Source organism: Podarcis bocagei (genome assembly GCF_964188305.1).
Source record: "Podarcis bocagei genome assembly, chromosome: 5".
Classification (NCBI taxonomy): domain Eukaryota; kingdom Metazoa; phylum Chordata; class Lepidosauria; order Squamata; family Lacertidae; genus Podarcis; species Podarcis bocagei.
Window position 1 is genome coordinate 28667708 of NC_138129.1, and position 26106 is coordinate 28693813.

Genomic DNA, 26106 nt, shown 5'->3' on the forward strand with positions numbered 1-26106 from the left:
GGCTTATGGGTTGTTCCCCCCCAAACTACAAGCAGTAATCCAGGAACAGACCTTGGCTACAGACCATGGTTTGTCTGAAGCAAGACAAACCAAAAGTTCAGGTTGACATGCAATACTAAGTCATGGCTTAGCTCTGGTTAGCTGGAGGATCGGGGAAAGGAATGAAGTGCCACAGTTTTTGCTATGAATACAAATATGCTTGCTTACTCACCCTAAGCTATGGATTTAGCATTACTTCCAGTCCATGACACTGTATCAATCTTCCTCTCCTATCTACAAGAATATGGATGAAAAGGAGCACATTCTTCTCCCCCAAAAGGACGGGAGATCAGTCTACTCCCAGTCAGTGTCACTTTTGCATGTGTTCTGTTCTGTTCTGTTCAGTTCAGCATTCAATGATGTTCAAAATTCTGCATGAAAACTTGCATTTGCGGGCAGTTAGTCTTCTATCCTGTTTGATCAGCACAAGGATTACCACTAGTGCAAAAGCACTCTATCCCCCCACCCCCAAATATGCTCCCTAGAACAGGTTTAGAGAACATGTAAGGAGTGGAAGTTCCATTGCAAGCAGACAGAACTACTTACTTATTACTATGTTGAATACAATCCTATGATTCAATATGTATTGCTAAATGCATTCTCTCACAACATAATTTCTGGTATGTTTTTCAAGCCAAAAGCTCATCCGAACATTTAGGGAAATGCAAAGGCGGGTATGAGTCATGGCGAATCTGCTCAGTAGTGGAGGCCCAGATAAGGTGAGTTCGTATAAGAATTCACAAAGATTGAATTCCTCAATTATCCCTACTCCCAAGCGCAGCATTACTGCTGCTCGACTCTCTCCAAAACAGAAAGGGAAGGTGATCTGCATTCATCAGGATGTTCTGTAACTCCATATTAGAGCATTTGGTTTGCATGCAGAAGGTCCCAGTTTCCATCTCCTGGTAGGGCTGTCTGAAAAATCCTGGAGAATCAGAGCTAGATAAACCAATCATGTGCCTTGGGAAGTTTCTATGATCCTGTGTTCTGCATTCTAGAATAGTAGCCCAGATACCTATTTTCAAGCATCATCTCTCTACTGTTTTCTGGCTAGGAAGAATTGTATCTTGCACCTAAAAGAAAATACGAGACAAACACACATGCTTCTTGTACTAAGCTCAGAGGAAGCACACAGCAGCCAGTAACAATCCTTTAAAAATGTAAGTACTGCAGTGTCTTCTCGTTGCTTTTTCTTTTCTTAACGGGGACTGGATAAGAATCAGAGGCAGGATAGTCACAGGGAAGACACAGGCAACATTGACAGAGCGGCTACTTTTAAAGATCACAAAATGGTTCCAGCAGGCAGAAGGGATTATGTCAATGACCACCTGGGATATTTTGCCTGTGATGCTGAAAGGTGCAAGTGTCACACCCCTTACCACTTTAGAAGGCCCAGTCGCCTTCTAAATCTGGCCCGCAGACAGTCCAGGAATCTGTGTGTTTTTACATGAGTAGGATGTGTGATTTTATTTAAAATGCATCTCTGGGTTATTTGTGGGGCATAAGAATTCGTTCATTCCCCCCCAAAAAAATATATATAGTTCTGCCCCCCACAAGGTCTGAGGGACACTGGACTGGTCCCCTGCTGAATAAGTTTGCTGACCCCGCTTTAGATACACGCAAGAATCTTCACAACGAATGTATATGGATGAAGGAGCTTCTTATTCTTCCAAGACAGACAATCTGCATTGCTAAGAATAGATTCCTTTCAGGCCATCTTCCTCCTCAGCAGGCTGTGCTGCCTATCAGGCACACTTTTCATAGGCACACTGTTCCCCTCACACCATGAGCCACCTTTACAGGTCTCTCGGGCAGATTCCAGGATGCTATTTAATGTTCAAGTCCCACAGTTTCATTAGCCTGAACACACTTGGTAAGCCTGTGATCTCTGACACCTTACAGAACAGGAATTTTATAGTACATCCACACCATTTTTTATTTTAACTCACGCCCAGAATACCACAAGGTATATACCAGCCTTCTCCTCTGAACTATTCCTGTGCAACAAGCTAAGAGCCTAGACTCACAATGATATAACCTATTCTACAGGTGTTAGGACTCGGGGATAACATGGCCAGGCATGTGTTTCAGACAGGAAATGTCTGAGCTTTCCAATTAAAAGTTAATTGTCTTTGTCATTAACAGGCTCCCTCTGTTCATTTCCCCTGAAATTTGCTCAGCACTAGATCTTCCTTAATAAGCAATAAACACATAGCAGGGCACGCTGGTAGAATCAGATTTATGGGATTAGAAATGGCTTTTAATACCTTCATCATAATCTTTTAATTTAGAGCAGACTCCAAATCAAATCGGCCTCACTTTCTACAATGAATGATAATTTATTTAGGGTTTTAGCCATGACAGTGGTTCTAAGAAAGATAAATTCTTAAAGCAAAAATAATACTAATTATTCACCAAGAAAACCTCACCTGTTTTTTCCAAACAGGCATTTACATCGGAACGAACTGTGACATCTGTGCACGAAGTAGTCTTACTTTCATAACAGTTCCTTCCCCCCAAAAAAATTCAGAGCCATGCTGTTTGTCTTACATCCATCCGATGAGGCAGGTTAGGCTGAGAAATGGGGTCTTGCTTGCCCAGAGCGATCCAATAAGCTCTTCAGCACAGGTTGACTTAAAGTGCTATTTCAAAGACTGAACGATGGAGAGATAAGAGAAGCATGCCGCCCTCCATAAGCACATGTTGCAGAGCCATTGGTCAAATCCATTTTCTTTGTCCAAACATGTGCATTAAAGCACCCACCATAAGGTGCAGGATGTAGATGCACACTTAAAATATCCAAGCACTTCTGGCTGAGCTACAAATCCCATAGCTAAACTATGGGGTTCACCTCCACAAGATGCAAAGATGGCCACCAATTTAGACAACTTTAAGGGGTTTTTAGATCAATTCATGGGAGGTATCAATGGCTACTTATCATGATGGCTATGGTACCTACAAGATCAGAGAAACCATGCCTGTGTCCAGTTGCTTAGAAACAACTATCTTACTCGTGGACTCTCCAGAGGCATCTGATTGGCCATTATGGGATACAGGATATTGGACCAGACCGGCCTTTGGTTTGATCCAGCAGAGCTCTTTTTATACAACTAGACTTCCTACATCCAGATTGTCCTCTAAATCAATGCACTACACTGGTTGCAAGGATTATTTCACATATTATGCAAAGGCAAGCATTGGTTAGTCAATGGGGACCACAGCCAATCACCACTTCCTGCCTAGTATACCTGTTTGATGCAGGCATTTGCTAACTTATTTGTCATTCATCTATATAGCTGTAAAAATGAAAATGTGTGAAGTGGCTGTTAGCATACATCAGATGGTTGGGAAGCATGGAAATCTGTGGTATCGGCCACCAATTTGCAATTCATTTTAGGCATCTAGAACTCATTCAGTTAAGAATGCAGTTCTCACAATGTCTCCTTCTGCAGGATTGATCTGACAACACAACTCATGATATGCCCAGGAAGAATACAAAGCCCCAGACAATGAAGTGCTGTGGAGTATACAGCACAGAACCACATTACTCTCTGGCCTCTCTTGTTTCAGCTCAGGCCTGGTTAGTGGAGGCCATTAAAAGGAAAAGGTTGATACACTGGGGAAGATCTGTTTGAATTGCTTTCCCAGGGATTACATCAAACTAATCTGAAGCAAAGTGTAAGAGTGCTTTGAAGAACCTATCTATAACATGACTGAAGACAAGTACTGCAAGACAGAGACGTATCTTATCTAGGACACGCTTTCTTTCAAGGGGTATGGGCCAGACTTTCACTCACGTGTGATTTACACAGATCTCTGCAAAAGCTCCTTTTACCATAGCAGTTGTGAAGCGATAAAGCCGATTAACTCTCCCAGCACTGAGCAGACCAGCTCGCTTCAAGCAGACTGCACCTTTCCTTATATCAGAGCTGGAGTGAAAAGATTGGCATCAGCACCATCTGGTGGACTTGGAAATATAAAATACTCAGAAGCAAACCACAACATCATATGCAACCTAGCAAGAAATAGCAGATCAGGGTAAGAGGCAATGGTGTACCTCTTTGGAGGCAGTGATTTTGATATTCTTAAGACTGCAATACTCTGGAGAAGAGGTTTTGATGCATACCTTTACATAGTGCAACAGACCACATCCCAGTTCACAGAGTTTGTCCAATCTAAAGAGCATATTGCAGACATTTCCAACTGCTAGCAGTTCTTCTTCCTTCCATCTCAATCCCTTTGCCCGTTACCATCAGACAAAAGTTCCAAAAGAGCCAGGTGGAATGGGCAGGGACTTTAAGCATAATTACACATGAAGAATCTCAAAGAAGGCAAAACCAAATCCAGAAGTCCAGGGCTTTCTCTTCCCCAGGAATTGATTCACTTCTCTTATGTCCCTCTTTGCAAACCAACTGATTCTTTTTTATCAAAATGAAAAGGGAGGTAGAGGTTTCTCAAGGGAAGTGAGAATGTCTCAGCTCAATTAATGCAGGGCTGTTGCCAAACTTAAAAATAAAATTCTTTTCTGAACATTGTTTTCTATATCATGCTTAGAACCCAGAATTTAGAGCAATAAATCAAAACAAGGACATCTATGGTAGAGCTCAGGAGTCACAAAGAAGGAGCTAGTATGAGAATGCCATTCCAGGTTCGGTTCTCTTCCTCTCCCTCCCTCCACCCATGGCTACAGGAGTTTACAAGAGTTCTTCAAGATAAGATTAATGTTCGTGATGTGTGGTTCTGTTTCAACACGCCCAAGACCTGTCGAGCTTTGTCTTGCATGATCAGCTGGTCTTTAGAACCACCACAAGCCACTGTTTTCCAAGCACTGGACATCTAAGGAAGAGAAGAGAAAATAAGCAAGCAAGCACACTTTTGGGGAAAGCTTCTTGATGCAGTTTTGTAAATTAGCCTCTCACTCAGGAGTCAGAATTGGCTCAGGTGAACCCATAGGGAAGCTTTTGCAAGAAGTTGAGAATGAGTCCCCCAAATTCTCACTGACCATTGATGTGCTACAAATAACTTAAATGCATAGAGTACTAGTATTATTTTTTTTTTGGGGGGGGGGTGAATTTACTTGAAAGGTTTCAGTGGGTTTAAGCCATGTAATGTATACTGTCCCATGGCTGTATCCAGCATTAGGTAGTTTTGTTAGAGCAGGGTTTCCCAAAGTTTGGTCTCCAGCTGTTGTTGGACTACAACTCCTATCATTCCTAACTAGCAGGACCAGTGGTCAGGGATGATGGGAACTGTAGTCCAAAAACAGCTGGAGGCCCAAGTTTGGGAAACGCTGCAAGGGCTTTTCACTGCACATGGAGCTTCCCCTCCATCTCCTCTCCCCACATGCCCCCTAAATCCTATAAGAACATAAGAGTCTGCTGGATCAGGCCAGTGACCCATCTAGTCCAGCATCCTGTTCCCACTATGGCCAACCAGATGCCTGTGGGAAGCCTGTGAGCAAGGACACTCTGCCCACCTGCAATTCGCAGCAGCTGGTATTCAGAGGCATAGTGCCTCTGGCAGCGGAGGCCGAACATAGCCACCAATAGACTTGACCTCTATGAATTTCTCTAATCCTCTTGTAAAGCCATACAATTCCATGGGTATCACTGCCTCCAGTGGGAAGCAATTCCATAGTTTTAACTGTTCTGGGAGTTCCAGCAGCCTTGCAGAACAGATCAAGGTAGGGCAATAGGGATGCACAAGTTATGCTATGCAAACTGAAATTCTTACGTTAATGGAACTGCTTTATTGGATTCATTGCCCTGTATTGATAGCCCTAATTATGTGTTTCCTGGGAGCCCAAGTCCCAATAGGCACATTCACTTGCCCACCCCACCAAAGGCATGATTTTAGACGCCAGTGCTGTATCTCTTCCTTCGCTGTCTCCAAAGCAGGCTCTTTGTTGTTATAAGGCTGCATACTTTACGCGCGCGCACACACACACACACACACACAAAATCTGAATTATGCAAAGCAATCCTGAATTCCGAACAAACTGCACGATTTCTTCAAAGAAGGAAGTTCACTCATTTTGGATCATATTTTCAGAGGCATAGCCTGCCAGGCAAGGAGTTGTACAGCTTACTCAAGTATTGCACAGGGTGAGAGTTGGGATAGGGAAGCAGGAGGGGGCAAGCAGTGTTCAAGTGCATACTCTTAACAGGCTGAGGTCCCAAATTCAGCCCCAAACATCTCCAGCTAAAAAGGACCCTCCGATAAAAGGAATAAATGGATATAAGGCAACTTCCTACATTCCTAAGACCCATTCCCTGAATATTATGCATTAACTGCTGTAGCAATGCCAGGAAAGATTAATGACTGAAAATCTCAAGACCATTAAAAATAAGTCAGTCAGGAGACTGGGCTAACCACATTCGCAGAATGACAACCACAATTGCATCTGGCAGTGGTTATCTGTGGTTAACCCCAGTGGCACCACTCCAAAAAGCAGGGAACCCGAAGACTCACACTGCTGGAGTTAGTGTCACAATTGGGGCTACAGGTTATCGATTTGCTGTGAAATTTCAGGTGCCTCACCACAAACTTTTAAGCAGCTTCTATGCCCATCAATTCAAGAAAACAACTTTTCAGCAAGGTTAGAAGAAGGCTCACACAAAATACCATGGTAGATAATATTGATGGAACCTGGGACTGGAGGATAATCTCTCTCTCTCTCCCCAACCCCACTTGATTCTTTATCAACAGAATTTCGTTTTAAAAACTCGGCCCACTTATTTATAACCTAGATTCTGGGCTCAAATTTCAGTGAGTCTACTCTGAGTAAAGGTTCGTTGAACACCACCCTCCATAAGTGATTTTGTTTTAAGCTTGTACACAACAATATGGGAAATAGTGACTAAGCAAACTCTAGTCAAATGATGGAAAAATTTACCATCACAACTCTTCATAAACTCCACAATGGACCTTAATTCATTTAAGAAATGCAAAATCATTAACAGGCATACAACCATGTTGCCTGGCACTTGAGCAAGGCACAACATTCACAAAGCTCATGGAGATGGCAGGTTCTGGTACTGCAAGTCTCTCAAAACCCCATAACTGTGGCACCTGCAAAGTTTCCCCAATGGACTGTGCTTACCAGAGGAGGTGGTCTGAATTTGCTTTGGATTCTCTTGGAAGACGGGGCCTTCTCTGCCTTCACATGCACAAACCCCCTGTTGAGCAAGCTGCTGTCATTCCTGCTGCTTGACAAAGAGAGGTTTAGGGACTGCGGAAGGAAGTTCACAGACTGCAATCAACCAAAAGGAAAAACGAAAGTTACATACAACCAATGGCATTGCTGAGATTAACCTGCTTCATTTCCCTCCCAAGTCCTCTTTTTAGAAAAAGGAGGCGGCGGCGGGCAAAGAAGCAAATATTTAATGTAATCAAGTTTCTCTTATCTTTCTGTCACGGTGCAAGCTTCCTAGCGAAAAAGAGGACTTTGCAATCAATCACTGGGGCAGCGATCAGAGCAATAAGCCTGATAGCCTAATGCTGTGCAGTCTAGCATCATATTCGGCAATAGGTCTCCGTGACTAAGAAACTCTAACTATTACTGTGGAATAATGGAAAAACTCAACCTTTGGCGTTACTCCACAGTTAATTGTCATGGACACCTGCTGGCAAGGAGGTTAGGCAACACGTCTGATGGATAACAGTATCATGCATATTGTTCCAATCGCTGCACAAATGAGTCATAGAACAAGGGCAGGTTCCCCCCCAAAAAACCCACAACCATTTACATCATGATGGAAGGGTAAGAGATAGGGTTGCTTGCTGGCCACAGAAAACAATAGCTTCTAAGGACTCCCAATGGTTTCAACTTTCTCGTCACAATGCGTGTGGAACATTTTTGGCAGGTTAGAAGCTGGGTATCTTAGCAAATTGTGCTGTCTGTGTTGACTGGACTTGAGCCTGGCTCTTATACAGCCCCTTAGTAAGCCCAGGAGAGGCAGTGTGAACCCTCACAGACTCCTCCCACTCCATGTAGTGTGTCGTGTGAACAGTGGTGTGGGTAGAAGAGAAATGGTGGCCATAGGAACCTGAAGCTCCAGGATGTTTTCAGAGCAGGAGCAACATCATCTGCCGGAGCACCAGGATAACGGACAGACCTTTCTTTCTCCGGCAAGTGAACAAGGCGAAAAACAAGGTTTTCAAGTTTTACAGTGGAAATCGGGAGGAAAATAATTGAGCAGAATACTGTCCTTGGATGGGGTTCCTGAAACGTGCTTGCAATTTAAATGCCAACACTTATTTGCAAGGTTGCTTCCATTTTAATTAAAAGCTAAAGGTTGCAATTCAGCAGGCTAAAGTGCTTTTGTTAAATCTCAGTGTTTTAAGAAGTTTAACTTGTACAATCAGGAGTACTGTGTTCGATGGAGCATATTCCCAGGTAATTCTGCACAGGGCTAAAGTCATGCAACTCCAACATGCTAACCACTACACCTGCCTTTGCCAGCTCACTATCCTATGACTGACAGCTGACCCTAATAAGCTGGGTGTGGTTTTTGGGGGGGTTTTTTAAGTATCTCAGGATTCTGTTAACAGGCCTGCTGCCCAAGTCTACCCAGTGAATTCATGAACAAGCTGGAGCAGCCAGGTCTCCCATCCTCCAAGAATCATAAATGTGAAAGTCAACATTTGTGTAAATGTTACACAAATGAAAGGGTGTATTGCACTGCAACACTTCAGAGTTCATCTTATTTGGGGGTGGAGAGAGCAATATTTTTTTAAAAAAAATCTGACTCACCAACCTAGAAGTTATATGCGAAGTGTTTTCGATGACAAGGGAGCATTAAATATAAAATGTCCTACTTGGTCTTAAGTGGTACAAATGCAAGATTCCAATCCCTGTTTGTATGAAATGTGCAGTATGCTTCTGAAGATGTTTAAAATATAATGCTTAAGCACACAACCAGGATTAAATATAACTGAACTCAATGGGATATGTATTTATGAGAAAACACGCATATATACTCAAATCAGAAGCACACAAAACAAGTTCCACCTAAGGGCACAGTTGGGCAACAATGCATATGGATTCATCAGAGGTAGCCAACACAACACGCTGCAGATGTTGCTGGACTCCAGACTCCTATCAGCCCCAGCCAAAATGGCCAATGATCAGGAATAATGTGAATTGTAGTTCAAAAGACCTGGAAGGCATCATATTTGTTGTTCTTGTTGTTTAGTCGGGTCCGACTCTTCGTGACCCCATGGACCAGAGCATGCCAGGCACTCCTGTCTTCCACTGCCTCCCGCAGTTTGGTCAGACTCATGCTGGTAGCTTCGAGAACACTGTCCAACCATCTCATCCTCTGCGTCCCCTTCTCCTTGTGCCCTCCATCTTTCCCAACATCCGGGTCTTTTCCAGGAAGTCTTCTCTTCTCATGAGGTGGCCAAAGTATTGGCGCCTCAGCTTCACAACCTGTCCTTCCAGTGAGCACTCAGGGCTGATTTCCTTCAGAATGGATAGGTTTGATCTTCTTGCAGTCCATAGGACTCTCAAGAGTCTCCACCAGCACCATAATTCAAAAGCATCAATTCTTTGGCAGCATCATATTAGCTGCCCCTTACTATAGATGTTAACGTAATACAGTGATACCTTGGTTCCCGAACTGCTTAGTTGTGCAACAAATCGGCTCCCGGACACTGCAAACCCAGAAGTATGTATCACAGTTTGTGAACATTTTTCGGAAGCCAAACATCTGACTCGGCTTCCGCTTGAGTGCACGAAGCTCCTGCAGCCAATCAGAAGCCGTGCCTTGGTTTTCGAATAGTTTCAGGAATCGAATGGACTCCCAGAATGGCTTAAGTTCAAGAACCAAGGTTCCACTATAAACATGTCACAAGGAAACGGGTTGGCTTTATCAACTTCCAAAGTGTCCTTTTTTTCAACACCATTCCTAGACTTGTTTCATCTTATTTTATTTCCCCCCATTTCCCCACTTCTTATGAGCCAATCGCCCAGCAGATTTTTACCACCCTTTTTACTTGCAACAACCTGAGCCTCTCATTGGCAGACTGCCACGGCATGGTTGCTAAAAGCAGCAAGGGCCAAATGTACCTTTGCTCCAACTCTACAGAGGTTAACCATTTTACAGCATGCACAGGAAAAGCTGTAGCCTGCCGGTTTGTACTGCTGCACAAGTGCACCCCGTTAGCAAGCAAACATTGATTATTGTATCAGAATTAATGAGGGTCAAACATTCAGCAATTGTTTTTAAAAGCCATATGGGATTTGTCTCGGTTAAAAACAAACCTAGAGTTCCAAGGCAATTCATTAGCGTGAACAGGCAAGTCACTAACATGCCACCTGCAGAAATGAGTGCCACCATAGGTTGCCTCACAAGGAAACCGTTCATTTAAATTCCCAGATTCTAGTACTGAAGGCACTTGCAATGCACTAAGCAAATGTCTCTGAAATGAGTCAGCCTGGCTGCTCCCACCTGTCAGCGAAGTCAAAGCTGCGATTGATAAGCAAGTTGTTTGGTGGTAGAAATCCCTGGGGTCCTAATGAGCTGCTGTTTCCACCTCCCCTTTACTGCACTTTCCTTGCTTCTGGCTGATTTTTTTTAGTAATCCTTGGAATCTCCAGTGTTTGCCCTTTCTTTTCCCCTAGCAACCAGAATGCGGTGTTCCTGTGGTAGGGTCATCTGAGATCAGGTACTCCCTAGAACTTCTTTTCTGTGAATAAGTGTGGGCAAATCTATGTTGTGAAAACTCTGCAATAGACTGTGCAGAAGCTAAAGACCAGGCCCTCTTTAAGAATTCACTTTGGTTTAGGATTCACATTAGAGAAAACAGGGTTCTTGTGCCTTTCACAATTGTACTCCTTATGCTGGTCTGTGACCATAACAAAGTTCATTCGTTCATTCACAGTTGTACTTTCCACAATCCAGAAAAGGAGGAACAATAATGACTGTACTCTCTTAATTCTGTGTTATGTCATGTCCCCAAGGCAGCCATTTTTTGGTTGGCACCCTCACTACTGTCTCGAAATTCAAAATGTGCCCACTGGTCCACACTTTTGGGCAATCAAAGCCCAGTACGGCCTACTTTGACTTGAAGCTGCTCTTGAAAATCTCCAGCAGATGTTTTTTCTCTGACTAACTGCAAGGAATTCAACTTAAGACATTTTGTATTCAAATGCACTACCACTGAGCTATGGCCTGCCTCAGTGCATATCCATTGCCACAAAAAAAATATGGAGGCATCCAAAAGCCAAACTAGACAAGACACAGCAAAAGTGCCTTGTCTAGTTTGTTCCTCACTGAAATGCACCTGAAGGTGGAGGGCAGAATTGATTCAGGTAGCGCTGGTGCAGAATGGGGGACTTAACCCTCTTTCCAATCAAAATGGCAATCTCGTATTTTGTGGGAAGGAAGCATCCACTTCTCTGATGAAACCTGCAGTCCACTGTGGTTGCATTCTGGCAAAGGTAACACAAACGCCTGTGAGATATTTGTCCCAAGTCTCATAGTTTGGCCTGTTCCAAGCTTTTTTATTCAGAACAATGAGGACCAGATACTTGTGGTTTTTAAAAATGATCTTATAGAGTTTCTAGTTACTAAATCTACTCCCCACTATCACCACCACCCATCTGATTACGACTCACCTGAGATCTTTTGAAACAAACAGGTTTGGCCGTGGTGGAAACTGTCAGCTTCAAGTCTTCATCCACAATGTCAAGGGCTAGAGATTTCCTGACCTTCTTAATGGGACTCCTGTGCATCTGGAAAGACAAGAAAAGAATATTTAAGTCCCAACAATAAACAGTAGGCAACAATTTGGGGATGAAGTAGCATTGTATACTAATTTTAGAACAAAGGGAAAGCTTCATGGGGCACCAGTAAGTTATGGAGAACGAATTCATTTGAGCACACTTGACAGCTGTCAGGAAGACTCCATACTACTATCTCTGCAGTTACATAGAAACAAAGGAATCTGCCTTCTATAAAGTCAGACAACTGGTTCATCTAATGTAGGACTGTCTACACCAGGGGTGAGGAACCTTCCGCCCTCCAGATGCTGCTGGACCACAACTCCCATCATCCCTGACCGTTGACCATGCTCATTGAGAATGATGGGAGTTGTAATCTGGCAACATCCAGAGGGCCACAGGTTCCCCAGCCCAGACTGTGTGGCGGTGGCTCTCCAGAGTTTCAGACAGGAATCTCTTCATGCCTTACGTAGATATGTGAGTGATTAAACGTGGGCCCTTCTGCGTGAAAATCAGTGGTGCTCTACCACTGAGCTATAGCCTTTCACCATAATGATGTACAAACTGGCAGACAACATACATGCATTGGCTGTTATGACTGCAGCACCGGGGAAGTACAGAGCTGGCTTCAAACCATACCCTGGATTTGCTAGCTGCAATGCCTATAGACAAAATATCATGCTTGTAGACAAATATAAACTGAGGAAGAATTGCATCCTTTTAGAGCCTGGGAAAGAGAATCTGCTGTGGTCCACAATGAATGTCTTATTACCAGTTTTTAAAGATGCTGCAGCACACTTTTTTTTTTGGGGGGGGGGTGCAGCCAACACTGTTAGCAAATGCTTAGGATTCTGGATGCATCAAATTCCTGCAGAACCCTAATGGTCCCAATGACATAGCCTGCTCTTACATACTTGAGCAGTTATCTCACTTATCCAGTACTGGTCCTCATGTAGCCCGAATGGCTCTATGCACACGCAAGAGGGAGCTCTCAGAAGGCTTGCAGCAACTCTGCAGTTTGCAGAAGTACCAAAAGTATTTAGAAACTATATCGCCCTTGAGAGGAACCCACCTACTCCTGGTAAAAACACCTCAATGAGGAGTTAACCTGCTCAATGGGCACTGAATGCCGACTGAAGGTTTGATGAGCAGGGGATAAAACCTAAAGGGAAGCACTCCACACTGCACCGTTTTCTTGCAGATCATACTTGTACAATATACTTACACCCTGTTTCCTCTTCTGTCTCTCTGGCTTCACATCATCTTCTATGATCAGCTCAATACCAGCCTCGCTCCGTAGTACTTCTTTCAAATCTTCTTCTAGGTTAGGCGTTTGAGGCTGGCGTTAGGGATGCAGGAGGAAGAGAAAAAGTTGCACTTCCAGACTTTCCATCATGAACAATATTTGTGACCAGTACATGTGTAGCACAGGCCAAGAACATAAAATTGTTTCGTAGCCACTGTGCAGATCTCCATCATAGATAAAGGCTCTTTCTGGTAGTGCACAAAAGTCTGTGTCTCTAAACTGGCTCTTAGCTAACCTGACCTGGAAGGACTCACATGGCACACTTCTCTTAGGACTAATGTTTCCCCAAGAACACCTACATGCTCAAAGACAGCGGCAAAGCCCAGCATGCAGCTTTGAGGGAAGAGCTGTGCGTCTGAAAAACTGCGTCTGAACTATTGGAGCACAATAGCCTCCGGATATTTATCCTCCTTACGAAGAACCAAAAAAAGGTGGCAAGATCAAGTCCCCTTAACCTTATTACACAGCTTGACTGATATGGCATCCATAGCCATTTAGGGAAAAGACAACATCTAAAAATAAGGAAATCACATGATTCCTTAATAGAGAAAAATACAATAAAATGCCAGCCTTAAAGTGCTTGGGCTTGCTGAGAGCCGTAATGAAACTGAAAGCTGCTGTTTTGTACCTACTTTGTTAAACTATTAAAAAACCAACATTGTTCAGATAAGCAGAACACCATCTCACAGGCCAAAAAACCTGACAGGTTGAATCTAGCCTACAGTCTAGAAATCTGCTAATCTTTTAATTTTCATGTGAAGCATCATTTCATTCTATACTAATGTACGGATTTTTCTGCTGAATGCTGGCTTGGTGTTTTTGCTTAAGATGGGGGACTTGGTCCAGAATTACGTATAGCACTGCGGTCCCAGCAGTAGCACAATGGAATGCAATACAGGTAGGACCCACAAAACAGCTATACAGCTATACACACACACACACACACAGAGAGAGAGAGAGAGAGAGAGAGAGAGAGAGAGAGAGAGAAAGAGAGAGAGACATACCAAAGGCCTAATTGGTCCGTACTTCTCCAGAGCATTCTTGAAAGGTGTGGGTGTATGAGGTGTATTGTCCGTGATGTACTTCTGATCAGGTGTCACAAATCTGAAAGCACAGAAGAGGAGAGGTTTGCTGCGGGAATTTTTAGGTCTTATAGATTTCGTAACTTGTCGATTTAACTGTTGTATTCTAATTCCTCCTTGATTGTAAGCTACCCAGACAACACTGTTACTGGGAAGCATACAAGCAATATAAACAGATATCCAAACAATTAAAAAATACCAGCTCACATGCTCTTCCTTGAAGGAAGGTCAGTGGGATTTGCATGGAACGCACAGTGGTCCCTCATGCCCAAGACCACAACACTGTAGCTTCACTGGTGTCACTGTAGGATTAGGTGCTCCAAACACTGAACACTAGGCCCAGACATATCCGTTAAGCCTACAGGATACATGCTGGAGTGAGAATGAGGGGAAGAAAATACTTACACCGAGTTTTTCTGAAGCAACGGTGTCTTGTCTCTATGTAGCGGGGTAGTCACTATCACTTTCTGGCTGCACACAGGAGTGGAAGTTAAAGATGGGTTCTCAAGGTCAAGAGTATCTTGCTTGGTCCAAAAATTCAGGAACTGCCAAAGAAAGGAAATTAGAAGAGTTGACACACATCAGCTGAATTGGATTAAGTAACGGATTGGTTTTCAAATCTATTTCAGCTTTGAGTGGCGATTCCTGAGCCCTGGATTTTACATTTTCAGTATAATATGACCAAGGACAGTTTTCCATGTTGTAAACACCTGGCCATAAGGAAGCATGGGAGGCTGTGCCTTCCTCCACCACAAGTGGCTGAATCTGTGGTCAAGTAGGTCCAAGACCTGTAAAATATGTCTGGAGAGTGAGGGTCTAAAGCAGTCTGTGTTATCTCTGACAAAAGTCATGCGACCAAGACACCCTGATCTTTCTTGGATAAAGGTCTTCCAAGCTGTATACTTAAATATGGAAGTGTAAGAAGAGTATCTAACATGACTTTTAAAAAAAATACTATAAGAAAGCAGGCTCTAAAGCAAATTTTGTGTTTCTGTCTGGGTCCCATTGATTTTACCAACTCAAGTGAGCAATCTCCATATAAAAGCCATGTGAGCTCCAGTGAACCATTAATAAATGGGAGGACATCACTCAAGAATAAAAGGGTGATTTGCAGAAGATAAAATTTCATGCATGAAGGCGGCCACTGACTCACTCTTGCTGCCCACTCTTTGCACCTCCATACCTGGGAGGGGGAGAATGGCAGCGTCTTGACAGGGGTGCTCTTGGGCGTCATGCTGTTGCAGGAGTCCTGGAAAGAGAGGTTGCCACTGGTCCACCCTTCTGGAACAGGCGAGAGTGCGACTTTCCTCTTCTTCTGCCGCTTAAGCACAGAAGGCGGTGTACCAAAGCTCATGTCCGTGCAAGGGGAGATGGGGATGAGCTCGCCCTTGCTGCCTTTGCTCAGGTCCGAAATGGTGTGGCCATCCAAACGGTACTCTGTCACGTTCTGCGAGGTGGAGGAGGGCTTGAGGGATGTTTGCCTATCTGGGCTGCTGCTGTTACTTGTAGACAGGTAGTCAGGGAGGTCAAATTGAAACAGATCACACCAACCATCTGGGTCCTGCCAGAACAGGAAAGGTCAGAAGGTTTGGGAGGATAAAACTGCAGACAAAGAATGTGGCAGGGCAGAATGGGTGGCAGAATAACTTGGCACAAGTAGGTTTGAGCAATTACAATGCATACCAAATGCACAAGCTACGTACTGGAACCTTAGGCCTTAGATAAGGAGCAAGTTATTTTCACCCATTCAAATCCATGCAGAAAAGCTAACTTACCGTCTAACTTAAGTCCTCTTGATTTGAATGGGAACTTAAGTGCAAAAAACCTGTGCCACAATCCTCTACAAACTTTGCTTGAAAAATCAATACCCAACACTGCAAAAAAAATGCAGCATAGCTGGGTTTCGTTTTACATATAATGGCAGGACAGTTTAAAATTGTCTCAGTCACAAATACTAAACACCAGTAGTAAACTGGAGGGAGTGAAAGTGCTTCCAAGAACATTAAAGGATCCCTGCTGGATCAGACCAAACGGATATCCAATAACCATTCTGTTCCCCACAGTGGCCAACAGAAGGCTTATGGAAGGCCTGCATGCAGGACATGAATGCAGCACCAACCTCCTGCACGTGTTCCCCAGCCGCTTCTGAGATTGGAAGTAGCATCGAGCCACCATGACTAGTAGACATTGATAGACTTTATCCTCCATGAATTTGCCTAACCCGCCTCTATAGTAGCTATCGCCCCATGCCATGGAAAAAAAACTCAATAGTTTAACTATGTGCTGTGTGAAGAAGTCCTCACTTTTGTCTGCCCTGAACCTGCCACCCCATTCAGCATCAATGGATGGCTCCACATTCATGAAAAGGGAAGAAAATTCTCTTTTGCTGCACCAAGCATGGTTTTTTCACACCTCAACTACGACCACCCTTACTGTGCCAATTCCCTGCCGATAAGGTGGGGAGGGGATTGTTTGTGCTGCTATTTGGATGCTTTGTATTTTATAGTTAGTCACTGTTACAGTGATGATATAATATTATTATTATTATTAATTTATTTATACCCCGCCCATCTGACTGGGTTTCCCCAGCCACTCTGGGTGGCTTCCAACAGAATATTAAAATACATTAAACATTAAAAGCTTCCCTAAACAGAGCTGTCTTCAGATGTCTTCTAAAAGTCTGGTAATTGTTTTTCTCTTTGACATCTGGTGGGAGGGTGTTCCACAGGGCGGGTGATTAACTTGAGATGTTTGTTGGCCCTATTGATATTGGTGTTAAATTGTGTTGTAGCTGTTAGAGCAGTGGTTCCCAATTGGGGGTCTGCGTAACCCACCCAGGGGTTTCACGGCACCATTCATGTAACAAAAACTACCACAGAGGTATCAAAATTTTCAAAAGTAGGGGGTCCAAGGCTTGGCATTTGCTAAAAACAGCACTTCGATAATAGGGAACCACTGATAGAGCATTATCTTGAAACGTCATTATATTTTATTCTGCATGTTGCTGTGAGCTGCTTTGAGCATGGCTCTACCAAGAAGTGGCATACAGTGGTATCTCAGGTTACAAACACCTCAGGTTACAGACTCTGCTAACCTGGAAGTAGTACCTTGGGTTAAGAATTTTACCTCAGGATGAGAACAGAAATCACGTGGCGGCGGCAGCAGGAGGCCCCATTAGCTAAAGTGGTACCTCAGGTTAAGAACAGCTTCAGGTTAAGAACGGACCTCCGGAATGAATTAAGTTAATAACCAGAGGTACCAGTGTACAAATAAACTTGATGGTGATTATGATCATAGCTCAAAAGAGCCTATGATGAGCAAAGCCTACATGCAAAGTCCTCATCCCTGACCGTACTACGGAAATAGACATCAATCCACTTCTTACAGATTCAATCATGTCCAGAGCTTCTGTAATAGCTGGGGCCGTAGAGGTGCACAAATAACTGCCTGCTTCAACCACCCATGTGTACTGAGATGATCCTTCCTTCAGGTCACTGTCAGGCGCTGTGTTTTCTGATGCTCCCGCGATACTGTCGTCCGCCAGGCTTTCTGGGAGTTGCTCAGGAGGCAGCTTTGGCAGGCCAACAGATTCTTCATCCATGGCTACCTCCTGCTTTATTTCCAAGGCCTGAACAGGCCAGTCTGTCAACAAGGTTTGCTGTGGAAAGCAAACGAGGATTTGTGTGACTACTACACAACAACAATAAAAGCAAATCAAGTACACGGCTGCACTCAAAGAGCACCAAGGCTGCAAAATCAGGTACTAAAATCAGGAGCCAATGTCCAAAACAGTATTCGGCAGTGCTAAATCACACCCTTCACAGTAAAAGCACAAAGTCATGAAACATTTCCGAAGCATCTAAATGAGGCTGCAGCCCTAACCCCACAGACCAGTTCTTGATATATGAGGATTATGTTGTTAAAGATTTATTTTGAAGCTTCGGTGCCAACTCCTGTTGGATTACAAAATGCAAATGAGAAGAAGTTGAGCAGTTATGATGCAAACAGTTCTGCCTTCATTGATTCCAAAACCAGCATCTTGGCTACAAAGAAAACTCCTGATTTCATCTGCCGTTTGGATCCCTGAATAAAAGAATGAGTGGATTTTGCAAGATGCTTTACAAATGTAAAACCGAAGTTTGCAACCTTATTCCAACGTACCAAAGAAAAGGCAGATTAATTTAAGGCCATATAGAATATTGTGACACTATCACCTGGAAGTTTGCCTAAATATATTCTTTGTTTAATAAAGTTTTCAGAGACATAAAAATGCTTTGCAATACCTGGCTTTCGACTTCTTGTGCAGTTTGGCTTTCCTTTCCTTCCACCTCCACCAGGAGATAGAGGGGCTTAGAGTCTTTTGCTTCGCTAAGAAAGCCTCCTGTCTCCACCTTCCTTTTGATTGTGGAATTCCAGTGGTTTTTCACAGCATTATCTGTCCTGTAAAGCAGAAAGCGCACACACATCATTGAAAAGTGAATCACAAGAGGAGAAGCATCCTAGGAACAGACGAAGCTGCCTTGGGCCAAGTCAGACCATTGATTGGTCCATCTAGGTTAATAATGTCTACACTGATTGGCAGTGACTCTCCAGAGTGCTAGACAGGGCTTTCTCCCGGCACCAGGGGTTGAACTTGGGATCTTCTGCATGCAAAGCAGATGGCTACCCACCAACCTCCTCCATTTTCTTGTTTGATAGATCCATCCCAGTATGGGACAGAAGAATGCAAAGGTCCGTAAGGAACCTACCTCCCAGGAAGCAACTTCGCAATTTCAGCCCAGCGGTTCCCCAAAACCTTGTGAGCCTCACAAATGATACGGTCTTCTTCCTCTGTCCACGATGACTTTTTCACCTCCGGGTTCAGGTGGTTGTGCCAGCGTTCTCTACACTGCTTGCCCAGCCGGCCTTTCAAGTGCTTGGCTATGAGCGTCCATTGCTTTGTGCCGTACTTCTTCACTAATTCAGTGACCTCATAAGGGGGGAAAGGACGAATTGTTAATCACTGTGTGATCACGGTGGCAGACTCCATCCTCACTGTGCATGAAAGGGAAAAGGGAAAGGACCCCTGGACTGTTAAGTCCAGTCAAAGGCGACTATGGGGTTGCGGTGCTCATCTTGCTTTCAGGCTGAAGGAGCCAGCATTTGTCCATAGACAGTTTTCCAGGTCATGTGGCCAGCATGACTAAACCGCTTCTGGCACAGCGAAATACTGTGACGGAAGCCAGTGCACACAGAAACTCAATTTACCTTCCCGCCGCAGCAGTACCTATTTATCTACTTGCACTGGCGTGCTTTTGAACTGCTAGGTTGGCAGGAGCTGGGACAGAGCAATGGGAGCCCACCCCATTGTGGGGATTCGAACCACCAACCTTCTGATCAGCAAGCCCAAAAGGCTCAGTGGTTAAGAACACAGCACCACCTGCATCCCTCTTCACTGTGCATATGTTCAACTCTATCATTCTATGATTCTACCCAGAAGAAAAATTCTTCTGAGTTCAGTGCAAGAGTGTAGGATTCAACTGAATAGCTGCAGGGAGCTTGTGCATGTACAATTACATGCAAACGGCTCTCTCAATAAACCTGGGTAGCTTGCAAAAGCAGAGCTCCCGACTGGGTTGAGAATATCCAATGTGTGTAGTTGTGTGTGTGTAGGCTCCACGCAGCCATTGAATTGCGGGAGGTGGGGTGTAGATCTCACCATCCCACACCGCAGCGCCGCTCAACAGTTACACTGAGACAATAATATGAGTTTCTTTGCTTGCTACCCTATTAATACATTGCTGTTTCACAATTGCCCAATTTAACATCCATTAGCGTAAGGTAACTCGTGTTCGATTTCTACCGAGCAACCAGAATTACCTTATCCTAAGGACAGTGCAATGGCTGCATGGAGTGTACAAACAAACGTTACCAAGTTACTAAAGGTGCAAGCCTATTTCGCAGAAACTTACTCCCTCGTAAAAGCACACAGGACTGCAAGCTTAGGATAGCAGCTGATGGTGTAGAGTTAAGACAGCATGGTGCTCTGTGCGTTTTTAAGGAGGATATTTAAGAATCAAATCAGAGTATTACCAGAAAGCTGCTAGGGTTAGGAATCTGTACCACGGACAAAATAGACCCTGTATTTGATAGATGAAGAGCGGCAGCCACTACTGCAGAATCTTTAAAATACTGGGATTCTAGAGAGATTCTACCTGCAAGATGGAATTCCAATTTCTTCAACTATAAGAGATACATGTTGAGAAATAGTTACCTTCTGATCTTCTTGTTTAGTCCAAGGGCCTTTAACCAGGACAGGGTTTAGCACCCGAAGCCAGCGATATTGACACTGCTGCTCAGTGCGGTTCTATGAGCAAACGTAAATAAGTACATGCTAAAGTGAAGATTGATAAGGCAGGCATAAAGAGAAACCAAAAGTATTAGGCAAAGATATATTTTTTTTAACTAGCAGCTTGATCTTTTGCAACTCTGCCATACCCCTCTCTGCTCCAAAACACCCTACCAGCAAAACCTTCCACTCTGTTGAAAAACTCCACTTACAGGAAACTGACTTGCTAGGAACTTCCAGTCATGTCCAAACTGTGTCACCAGTGAATTCAAGAGCTCATCCTGCAAAAAAGCAAAGCCATCAGCTTTGGCACACAAGTAACATATACAGTATGTTGTTTCATTACCTAAGTTATGTATTTCAGGAACAATATAACAGAATTTACCAAAACAGAAGTTGTGACACCATGACATCATGAGATACAGCACAGCAAGGAAAGGAATAGAGGTTTGACCTTCAACACAGCATTCCAGCTACTTCTATGTGCCACCCAGAAAACAGAGCTGCTAGCTAGAAATTAGATCTTGTGTTGCACTCTGAAGCAGCAGGGTGCTATAGCGGAAAGCAGGACGAACTGGGTAGCTCCATCTTATTTGTCAGGGACAGAATGCCTATTTCGCAGTTGCTCCAGGAGCCTCTCCTCATGGCACAATAGCTAAGATGGTAATAAAAGCCCGGTCTTTAACAAGATACACACATACACACAAGTCCATTGGTTGATATTTTTTCCCACTCTGTTTGGCCAATTTGGGACAAGTAATGCTATATGTATTCCAACAATTTGGCATGCAATACTTTAAGCACAGAACTTTGGCCTCCGGAGAATGTCTGGGTTTGTTTGCATTTAAAAGCAAGTTTCTAGTCCTCATGAAAGTAGGGAAAGCAGCAGGAGAGAAGAGGGGAACATGGCTGGAATAGGCAAATTATGCATTCCATTTCCCATTTTATTTCTTTATTGGATGCGTATACAAGGACTTCTGTAAGGATTTTCAAAGTAGCACATACTGCATGTCAGCAAAGCGTTTTCCATTCAGCTAAGCTCCCCAAGGCCACACCCCCTACTTTCCTCAACACAATCTACACAAGACATACCTCTTCACGTGACCACTTGACTTTGCATCTGTTATCCCGCCGTTCAGATGCATCTGAATCTTGGTAATGCAGTTGATCTTGCTCTTCACTATTGCAAACAAAATTTAACAGCAAATGGGAAAAGAGAGCATGTAAGTATCTTGCTTTACAGATTTTTAATTACCCCCCCACCCATATTCTACCACTAGAATCTCCAGCCTATACCTCAGAACCCATTGAAACAATACAAAGGAGAAAGATAGGTAGATAAAAACAAATACTTAAACTTCCTTCATTGTGAACATGAGCATGCATCTGCTGGTTTGCTACAGGGCCAGGTTCAATGCACTTGTGGTAATTCACAAAGTCCTAAACAACTTGGGGACAAAGTAGTTTAAGGACCGGACTCCTTATGCTCTACCTCAATCTCCAAGATCTTCTGCACCCATGAGGTTCAGCTGAACTTCACTGGGGTTGAGGCTTTAGTGTGGCAGGCCCTGCCCTATGGAATTTGCTACCAGCAGAATCACAGAACTATAGAATTGTAGAGTTGGTCCAACCCCTACAATGCAGGAATCTTTTTGCCCAACATGGGGCTCGAATCCAGTACCCTGAGATTAAGTGTCTGAGCTATCAATCCTTCAGCAGTAACCACCCAGGCCTGCTTTTAGGTAACTTCTGAAAACTGTACTATTGTTTGGACAGGCCACTGCAATATGAATTTCCCCTTTTAACCCAATCAGTACTGATGTTTTTGACTGTTTTTACTGTAACTTTTGTACCTTTATGGAAAGGACGGATTACAAACACTTCAATAAATTAAATAAAAATAAGTGGCCTTAAGCATGTGCCCTCATAAGACATTTAGTGGGACTTACTAGAAAGTAAGGAGAGTTCAGAACTGCAGCTTTAGACGGAAATAAAAGGTTAAGAAACAGAGAAGAACAAGCAGTGGGGGAGAAGGCTCCATATATAATTTTATATGTTATTTCAAAACCACTGATTCCATTTGCAAATCCAGCTGCTGTCCTCATCTTTGGATTGTCTCTCTCTGGAGGCTTACCAAAGCACAAGACATTGTTATTCCAACAGATTTTTGGTAGCCAGAGTTTTGGTAGAACAGTCACCGTATGACTCACCAAGTCACTATATGACTCGCCCAAGTCCTCAAGATCAAGTGAGATATACACCCAACCAAATAAACTAAATTAAAACAACACCACTAGGGCTAGGTAAAAACCTCATCCAATCTCTCAGCCAGTTAGAATATTCATGAATATTTTTATGGAAGGATTCAAAAAGATCCCTGCACAAATATTCCTAGTGGGCAAAGCGGCTTAGGCTAGTAAGTCCAAGACCCTCAGATGTTGTTGGGCTACAACTCCCTCACTCCTGACCATTGGCCTCGCTGGCTGGGTTTATGGGAACTGGAGGCCAACCCACGTCCTTGGGCCACAGGTTCCACATCCCTAAGGTAAAGGGACCCCTGACCATTAGGTCCAGTCGTGACCTACTCTGTGGTTGTGGCGCTCATCTCGCTTTATTGGCCGCTTCCGGGTCATGTGGCCAGCATGACTAAGCCGCTTCTGGCGAACCAGAGCAGCACACGGAAACTCCGTTTACCTTCCCGCCGGAGCGGTACCTATTTATCTACTTGCACTTTGACGTGCTTTCGAACTGCTAGGTTGGCAGGAGCAGGGACCGAGCAACGGGAGCTCACCCCGTCACCGGGATTCGAACCGCCAACCTTCTGATCGGCAAGTCCTAGGCTCTGTGGTTTAACCCACAGCACCATCCGTGTCCTTCCACATCCCTAGTTTGGCCCAAAAGCAGGCATCTAGGCCACTTACATGTGCAGTGCTTATTTAGAGTGTTAGACTAGACCAGGGTCCAAATTCCCCCTCAACCATGATGGTTGGTCTCCCAACCTAATGCACCTCACAGGTAACTGGCTGTGCGGCTCAACAGGGAAAGGGGAGATCCATGCACACCATTTTAAACACCTTGGGGAAAATGTGAGCTATAAACGCAACACCAAATAATATAAGTAATGCCATGCTGCCTTTCACACATCATTGTTGTTGTTGTTTAGTCGTTCGTGACTCCATGGACCAGAGCACACCAGGCACTCCTGTCTTCCACTGCCTCCCTCAGTTTCTCAAACTCACAGCAACCTAAATGGCCAGAACATTCCCAGTAGTCTCCTCACAGATACAGTGTGTCTACTCAGAAGTAAGCGCTATTGAATTCAGTGGGGCCTACCGCCCAGTAAAGTGAGTTTAGGATGCAGCCATAAGCCATGATTTTTCACAGCTTTCCCAACTACCCCCACCTGGTAGCTGGACCTGACAGTCCTCATCTAACAACCATTAGGTCCACCAGCCAGGCAATCCCAATTCAAGTCTTTGCCAGCTCGTTATCAGTTCCTCTCCTTGCTTTTAGCACCAGAAGGCCTCTAAACAAGATGGGGGGGGGGGTCCCGCTCCAGACTGTGGCCCACGATCACTTTCATAACCGAACTGCTCTTCCTTGCAAAAGGATCAGCTTAATACTAATAATGATGATGAAAAAAGGACAAAATAGATCACTAGGGAAAGCAGAGTGACGCTCTTCCTTTCTCCCTCCCGCACCGCTTGGCGCAAAAAAGAGCCAAGTTCCTCTCCCCGCCCTTGCAAATTCACGCGGGCCATTTTAAGCACCTTTAAAGCAGCTTTAAGCAGCTTTCTCCCTTTCAGATCGCCGCAAATAAATCATTCGCGATATAATTTTACAGATCTATCCCTGTGCATGCTCCACTACCGTGGACGGTGAGTCAATCAGTTGGTGGGGGGAGGGAGGGGGGGAGGAGAGAAAGGAAAAGAAAACAGGCGGGGAACGGATTTCCCACCACCTTTCCAACCCATCCTAAACTATGCCTCCAAAAACAGCTGCAATATTCTCTTTTCCCGCCCCCCGCCTCAAATGCAACTCACCAGCGAGCCCTGCGAGACATCCTGCCTTTTTCCCCTCTGCGTTCAAATCATGCGATGGCCAAAAATAATAATAAAATGAAACGTCCAAAAGAACAGAAAAGGCTACCAGAACTTGGAGGGGGATGGGGGGACGGATGCCGCTAAAGGACCCCCTCTGAATAGCGCGCGCAAGCCAGGCTGCTGCTACTGCTGCAGCTCCGTGGCTCGCGCCCGCCCGGGACTCCGAAAAGCACTTTCCTATCTCGCGCCAACTCCGCCCCAGCCAGCCACCTTTTCCGGCGGAGTGACGCTGCGCGCGCGCGAGGCTGACGACACACAGGGTATTCTTGGGAGGGAAAAAGAGGAGGCGGAGGAAGAAGAAGAGGTGGGAAGGGCAAAAAAAAAAAAGTGGCGCGCGCGGGCAAGTTGCAGCTTTGTATACTGTATTATCTCTTTATAAAGTTTTTATTTTCCTTTTTAAAGGAGAAGTCTGCTCCAAATCTAAGAAAGTGAAATATGGTGTTGCGACACTGCAGCAAGCAATGAAGAAACAAAAGCCAAAATGCTTACGTGGGAAATAAGATGGGTGCAATCGGTTTCTCATTATTATTTCAGTAGGCGAAATCATCATCATCATCATTATTATTAAGTGCTACATTTCTTAAACAGACTGTATTTGTGGATTGCAGGTATTTATATAACCCGCCTCTTTATTTTGGGTTTTTTTTTCTCCTGTTAAGGAAAAGATGTGTCGAGATTGAATGAGCAGCGTCCCTTTTTCCTTTCACTTTTTGAGTTCGCTTATTAGCACTGCTAAAATGTAACTTTTCCCATTAATGAATTCCGAGGCGGGGGTGGTTTCTTAGGGTTAGTGGACGGCGCTTCACGCTTTCCGGTTTTATCCTGCCCTTCCTCCAAGAGGTTAGAGTAGAGGAGTTCGGAGTGTCGATGCTGCGCACAAACTCCGGGCCATTTTGTCCTCCTAACAACCCTTTGAGGTAGGCAAGGGGCTGAGAGAAAGTGATGGGTCCCAGCAAACCCTAAGCGAGCTTGACGGAGGAGACTCTTAGGTCCAACAATTAACCCTACACAGCTTCCCTCTATCATTGCGACCCTAGGATTGCAATCCTTGTTTCTAGCAGGGCATCTGCGTCTTTCATTACTGCTGCGCAACAGGCAGAAATTCAAGAGGCGGTGCCTTTTCCATCCTCCACTAATTCAGTGCTGGGAAAGCTTCACTCATTGGATTTCTGCCTGCCATTGAAATGTTAAAAGCTGAGAAAGCCCCTGCAAGAGAGAAAAAGTGCCCGAAGGAGTATTGTGCCTTAACAGACAGATGAACGCAAAGGTAGCAAGCTACCAATGAGATCAAGAGGTGGTACAGGGAAAGAGAACCTATGGTCCTCCAGATGTTGAACTCCTATTGAGTGCAGCTGCTATAGGCAGTGGAGTTGTAGTCCAGTCCAACAACATCTGCAGGCAGTGCCGGATTTACATATAGCTATAGCTTAGGGCTCCACTCTCTTGGGGGCCCCCCAAAAATTGGATGTACATTTCCAAAATATAAAATAAAAAAAACAAATAAAATAAAACCTACATAC

At 44.3% G+C, this 26106-nt stretch overlaps 2 protein-coding genes across 8 annotated transcripts in view; one reads left to right on the forward strand and one right to left on the reverse strand.

The window, feature by feature from the left end:
* LOC308588109 (uncharacterized protein) overlaps window positions 1-26106 on the forward strand; it is a 336103-nt gene that overhangs the window by 17279 nt on the left and 292718 nt on the right. The gene's annotated exons all lie outside the window — the stretch shown is intronic.
* On the reverse strand, window positions 1703-24765 carry MYBL2 (MYB proto-oncogene like 2). 2 transcript variants are annotated; one of them, XM_081195158.1, is made up of 14 exons: window positions 24527-24765; window positions 21576-21663; window positions 20696-20764; window positions 20409-20501; window positions 18904-19124; window positions 18439-18595; window positions 17541-17813; window positions 15339-15716; window positions 14561-14700; window positions 14078-14177; window positions 12993-13106; window positions 11663-11779; window positions 7142-7270; window positions 1703-4875 (listed from the first exon to the last, which is right to left on the reverse strand). In XM_081195158.1, exons 1-14 carry the CDS (start codon window positions 24544-24546, stop codon window positions 4747-4749), a joined length of 2028 nt encoding a protein of 675 aa, XP_081051284.1. In that variant the 5' UTR covers window positions 24547-24765; the 3' UTR covers window positions 1703-4746. The 2 variants fall into 2 exon arrangements, with proteins under 2 accessions (XP_081051284.1, XP_081051283.1); XM_081195157.1 differs by having other exon boundaries at window positions 7142-7291; window positions 24527-24764.

Coding starts and splice junctions, on each gene's coding strand:
- MYBL2 (XM_081195157.1), bottom strand. CDS start 24,546: ATGTCTCGCAGGGCTCGCTG. Junction 18,596..18,903: donor GCGAAGTTGCTTCCTGGGAG/GTAGGTTCCTTA, acceptor TCTGCTTTACAG/GACAGATAATGCTGTGAAAA. Junction 15,717..17,540: donor CTCTGGACATGATTGAATCT/GTAAGAAGTGGA, acceptor CTGTTCTGGCAG/GACCCAGATGGTTGGTGTGA.